The sequence below is a fragment of the Dioscorea cayenensis genome, unplaced genomic scaffold (genome assembly GCF_009730915.1).
Source record: "Dioscorea cayenensis subsp. rotundata cultivar TDr96_F1 unplaced genomic scaffold, TDr96_F1_v2_PseudoChromosome.rev07_lg8_w22 25.fasta BLBR01001105.1, whole genome shotgun sequence".
NCBI lineage: Eukaryota > Viridiplantae > Streptophyta > Magnoliopsida > Dioscoreales > Dioscoreaceae > Dioscorea > Dioscorea cayenensis.
This window is the reverse complement of record NW_024087496.1, coordinates 300,334-306,280: the sequence shown is the minus strand read 5'-3', so window position 1 is coordinate 306,280 and position 5,947 is coordinate 300,334. Positions and strand designations below refer to the sequence as shown.

General features: G+C 32.9%; 1 protein-coding gene across 4 annotated transcripts; it reads right to left on the bottom strand.

Annotated features, from left to right (window-relative positions):
• Positions 1–307: 307 nt before the first annotated feature.
• LOC120255610 lies at positions 308–5,277 on the bottom strand. 4 transcript variants are annotated; one of them, XR_005535048.1, is made up of 6 exons: positions 5,047–5,277; positions 3,671–3,730; positions 2,949–3,303; positions 2,110–2,866; positions 1,127–1,336; positions 308–729 (listed from the first exon to the last, which is right to left on the bottom strand). XR_005535048.1 is itself a non-coding variant. In XM_039263407.1 (5 exons), exons 2-4 carry the CDS (start codon positions 3,270–3,272, stop codon positions 1,314–1,316), a joined length of 1,104 nt encoding a protein of 367 aa, XP_039119341.1. In that variant the 5' UTR covers positions 3,273–3,303; positions 5,047–5,277; the 3' UTR covers positions 308–729; positions 1,278–1,313. The 4 variants fall into 4 exon arrangements, 1 of the variants encoding a protein (XP_039119341.1); XR_005535049.1 differs by lacking the exon at positions 3,671–3,730 and having other exon boundaries at positions 2,949–3,292; XM_039263407.1 differs by lacking the exon at positions 3,671–3,730 and having other exon boundaries at positions 1,278–1,336.
• Between the last annotated feature and the right edge of the window lie 670 nt (positions 5,278–5,947).

Sequence of the window (5,947 nt, the reverse complement as noted above, 5' to 3'; positions counted from 1 at the left end):
CCCTTATTGGTAGATGGATAAGGAAATTTTCTTAAAATTTGAGTACTAGTGTTTATCAGGTTAAATTTTGATTTCCAATTCACAAAAAAATAATGAACTTTGGTGTCAAAAATTGAAGAATAAAATTTCAAAACTAATTACTGTAATCCACAGTCTTAAGAACTTCTGTCCTAACAAGATACTAGTAATTTAAAATAAAAAAAAATATATAAAATGGATAGTCATATCTAGCAAAAAAATTTTAATGATAAAAATAGTGAAATTACAGAACTCATAGATATCAAATACTTTCAAATTTTAATAGAAAGTATCAACGACCAAAAGTTCAGCAGAAACTCAGAAAGAATAGCTCTACAATTACATAAAAAGATGCACAGTAATTGAGCTTGAGGTTGACCTATATTTATAGATAAAAAAGATTTAGAAACTAGTGTTTTGGACTAGAGAACCAATAATACCACATTTTATTCATTAATACATGTATAAAAGAATCATAGTACTAAACAAAATTCATGGCATTGCAATAAACTCAGTTTTTGTGCTGCTTCTCAGGTCTTTCCACTATTTATCAGCTGACTAAACTCTTCCATTCAAGATCTTTCATCTTCAAACCTCTTTGTTGCTCATTATATTCCAAAAGACTAGGACGATGAATGCTGATGCTTCATAACTTCATTCTTGTCCAGATGATATCTCACGTATTTTTGAAAACTAATTGTCATCAATGTCCTGCAATTAAAAAAGATCATCAGATGGCTGCAAAACCCTTTCAAAAAAAAAGAATACAAACTTACACATCCCACAGACAAATCACTATGCATGTGGAACTAGTATTTTACATATTCAATTGATCACTGGACTAGAAGATTAAAGTCATACACTTCACATTTGCACTCGAAAAGTCCAGACATTAAGAATTGTTGATGTTACAAGTACTGTAGTTCAAACAAGTCCAGAAAGTTGCCTATGGATTAAAAAATAGACTATTCTTCTGGACAATCTTAACTTGCTGAACAATTGATGTCTCATGTTACATACTTCAAAACAGTCCAGACCGTTTGAATATCTATATAGGCAATCTCCATAAGCTAAATTGTCAATGTACTCAAGAGCCAAGATCACTTACCAACAGAGAATGAACTGCAGTTTTAGATATATCCCTTCGGTAGCAAGTAAATTCCATAAAATTGGGCTGTCTAAAGCTAGTGGTAAATACGTCTCACTTCCCCGGAAAGAGAGTAAGAAATGAACAGATGATAAAATGTGTAAACATTTACATTTAAGTAGAATGCTTCAGCCGGCACCCATGGCAGTCACTGGGATATAAGTTTCACACCTGTAAGAATATTAAAATGTTCACAATGTAAACTCAACTATGGTAGATCCTAAAATAACATGCCATTGCTAGTGAACATCATATTTGAATTTTCGCCAAGGTTCACATAAATGTTAAACACCTTGATTCCTGAAAACATAACATGCAACTACTCTAAAAGAAAATAAAGTCAGTTATGTAAAATTAATACCAGAAATAACGAAAGCAATGAGATAAAACTAAAAGAATTGGTAAATTATAAAAATAAATAAAATAAAATAAAACATCGGAGTAAAAAATTGTTGTTCCTCTTACATGAGTTAGAATTAGTATGTTGTTTCTGTCGGGAAAACACATCACCATCATCTAACAATCTAAAACAAAAAATGAAATTCACTGGCGCTTAACTAAACTGGCTTTGCAAAGCCTTTACTATGTTGCCATGCAGTACACCTGATTCATGTTGAATCCAGAAAAAAAATTCAGAGTGGCACTCTTATCATCAAATATCATCAAAACTGCCGTAGATAACAGGTAACTAACAACCATTATTCAGACATACATGTGACCAAGCTGAATATAGGCATTGATGACAAAATAGTGAACAAGGCTAAACAATGACAGTTGCAGATTCATCGTAAATATGTTAACACACAATATCCAAACAAGACAAGTAGTAAATACACAACATTGTCATAAGTAATAGTATTAACATAAAATTAAATATCAAAACACAAGGTCAAACTACTCATTAGCGCAAAACTACCATGATACTGTACAAATGGTTTACATACCAGGCGGACAATGTGACATTCTTGCTAAAAACACACGACAAAAACAGAGCTTTTTGTCATCTGGCAAATCAAAAAATATTTTAAGTTGGTCCTCATCTTTTCCCAAAACTTGCAATATAACCATCGCTTCATCATCGGAAAGTCCATCGATCTTAAAAATTACTTGATTCAGTAATTTTTTCTTTTTTTCAATTTCTTTACGAGCTGCCTCTCTGCGAGCAGCAACTTCAGCATCGCGAGCCACAATTTCAGCATTCCGTGCTGCAGTTTCAGCATTACGCGCTGCAGTTTCGGCATTACGAGCAGCAGTTTCGGCCATCATCTTAAATCCAGAGCCAACTATTTCTATAAAATGGCGAAAATTTTCAGATATTGCCTCCATTGTTGAGTCCCGAGCACGAACTTTCCTCTTTCGACGTCCAAATGTTTTTGAGACACTGTTATTTGATGCCATCGGTGATGGAGAGTCAATGGGTTCCTGTGTGGGCATAACAAAATCATCACTTGGAATTTGAGAGAAGCTTCGGTCCCCATCCAAACTATAATTTTCATGTAGATACTGAGCTGTGTCATCTCCAATATCACCCCTTGCCATGGCAAGTGCTCTATCCTTAAAACTGATGTTTTCATTTTGAACTGCGTCATCTCCAATATCATCCTTTGCATTGTCATGCGCTTTATCCTTTTTAAAAACTTGGGCAAGATCATTAAAGAAAGGAAAAGATTTTCCATAAAGTCCAACTGCTTCCTTGTGATCCTATATTGCATTAAAAATAAACTTAATAATAAGAATAACATATGCAATTTATCAAGTAATAAACAAATATAATTTTATATACCTTGACATATTCGTCATATGCACTTTTTTCACACTCGATAGTGCTACTTTCTTGATTCCAAGCAAAACCACTTGCACGTAGTATATCAGCAATGGCAGCAGTTTTGCTTCTAAAAAGTTTCACTCGAGACTCAATATTCGGCATGGCCTTAAGCGTAGTTCGAGGAAACTTTTCCTTTATCATTTTTTCCAACTGAAATAGATAACCATGTCGGAACCCATTTTCAGACCGCCACATGGCATCCTTAGATAGCTCAATTAAAGCTTTGATCAAGGCCTTATCTTCTTCCAATGTCCAGTAGTGTTTATTTTGTCCCCTGCCCATTTGCTAACAATCTGAAGATTCTGAACCCATACTACACACAAAAAGCAATAAAAGACATGTCAATCACTGTCATACAAGATTTAATTCCTAAAAGAATCAAGTACTTCGTGAGTGGCCTTAAGTGAAAATTGTACATAATTACTGCTCCTTAGCAAAACAAAGGAAATGCCAATTGAATTTGATCCAAAGAAACTAAGAGGTCCTATTTTTCATCCGAAGTAAATGCTATATTACATTATTCATTCAGAGTAAATGCCATAATATACTCAAACATGTTTTGCTAGTATGGTCGGTAAAGGACATGAATCTGCCAATACATTTACATTGTATGCAACCATTTATCAAGATAAACCATCCAATAGTGAACAGCTTGTAGGAGATTAGGCAAAAAGCAGTACCTTAGAGCGATGTGTGAGCAAACTATCTGCACACATAACTCTTATCCAAGCGAGACATTTCTGAATTAATGAGAAAGCTTATTGATAGTTATGAATTCATTGACAATCTGCCGAAAGAAACAAATTGCAGACATGGAAAAACATTCCCTGTGGGAACACACATTACAAGACTAAATTTAACAATACACAAATACATTAGATTTCAAGAATCATAGATGGAATGTTTTTGACGACGCAAGGAATGTTAAGCATTTCATTCATTGAATCAATGAGATTAAAAACCAGGTCTGTTTTTGTTCCGAAACACAAATTTAATATTCATCCTGAGGCAAATGATTTGCTCAGATCAAAGATAAATCCTTCAAAAGGCATCCAACATTTGATGATTCAAAAGACTAAAACCACATCACAGCACATGAAAGGATCAAACAAACAAAACAAACAAAATAAAAACTCCTAGCCTTGCTCCGAAGTTGCCGTTGCTTCAGAATTTCTGATCCTCCAAATGATCAGTTGCTGCTCTGCCGCTCCGCTGCTTCAAATGCTGCACTGCTTCAGATATCCACTAAGGAGGGCAAAATCACACTTTTTTCCGGGTAGGAATGGGCATTCCGTCCAATATACAAGGGAATGGGATTCCATGGTCGGCGGAAATCCCATTCTTTGACCTTGATGGTCCACATTACTTTGATATATATACCCACATGTGGGTATACATCAAAGTAAGGAGTGGTTCCCTTAGTGTTCTGAGTTTAAACTAATAGTTTTATTTTTGTACTACAACTCTAGAAATGCATGTCAAGGCACCAAAGCTTAGAGAATGCTACATTGCAATGAGAGTTCACATGTGAAAAAGTGAAATTGAAGAGCAGCCAACAAGCATGAATTCAAGAGATTCAAAGATAAATAAAGAAAACAGATAAGTAAATAACTACCACTCCCAAGATTAAAGCATAAAATATGGGATTTTTCTAAAATTAACATTAGATAACTTCATACACATGAAATATAAGGAAAATTTCGCCGGTTGAATGGTAACAATTGGAGAAGTATATCAGGTATTACCAATTCCTATAACCAAACCCAGCCACTTGAGCCAAAAACAATAGAACTTTTCTTCCCATCTTTTTTTCCAAAAAAATATTAAAAACACTTTGTCCACAAGAATGCCTTCCAAAGTCTAAATTCGTCATCTTTTGAAACATGAATAAGAAAAAAACGTAAAATTAGATTTTATTTATTTATTATTTTTTTTTAACACTCAAAACTTCACCTTTTTTCAATAAAACACATCCAATTTAAAAAAAAAAAAATCAGAGAAAATCATCAGAAATCATATGAATGTTACAAACAGCCAATAAAAAATAAAACATTACCTTTGATAAATTAAAGAAGAAGATCAGTGCAAGTCAAAGGCATTTGAAATCCTAAACTTTCATAGGAGCGGGGGCGAGAACAGCGGCGACCGGCGATGAGATCGGCGATGACGATGGATGGTGAGGACGGAGGCAGGATCGGCAGTCACCGGCGAAGAAAACCAAAATTCGTGAAGCGCTCTCATGAAATTAGGGTTCAGAGATTTGGAAAGTCATTTTCATATTCTTCAAGGGCATTTTGGTAATTAAACATCAAAAATACTCCTTTTCTCTTTTCTCTAAAACCCTGAACTTATAACATAAATTATAAAAAAATATTTTTTAAAAAATGGCTTTTGGAAAGACCAAAACCAATTCAAACAGAACTTTAATTCCTAAAAGAATCTCAAATATGTTATGGTTTTAATTTTAAATCCATACTTATCACAAACCCTAGTGCTACTTAAACCTGTTTGAATTAAGATTCGGGCCAACCAAATATCCACTGTCCATAAAAATGGCCATCACTACCATCAAATTTCTCATATCATACAATTAAATAAATTAAATTACTTATTAATTAAAATTAATTAAAAATATTTCCATGAAATCATTGAATTTAAAAATAATTTATAATATAAATTTTCGCATAAAATATAATCAATAATGAATAGTTTGAGCATTGATTTTTTTTTTTTTTTTATGAATCCTTTGTAAAATATAAAAATATAATTTGAAGTATAAATTATTTGCTTTTATAAAATTGGATCAATTTAACTTACAAAATTGACTTCCAATTTAAATTTAAATTACAAAATCCATAACACAACTTGTTCAAATTTACTTCAACCCAACCAAAGGTATTCTTGTCTACTATAAAATTTGTCACATTTTTATAAAAATTGATGAAGGGATTTGTAAT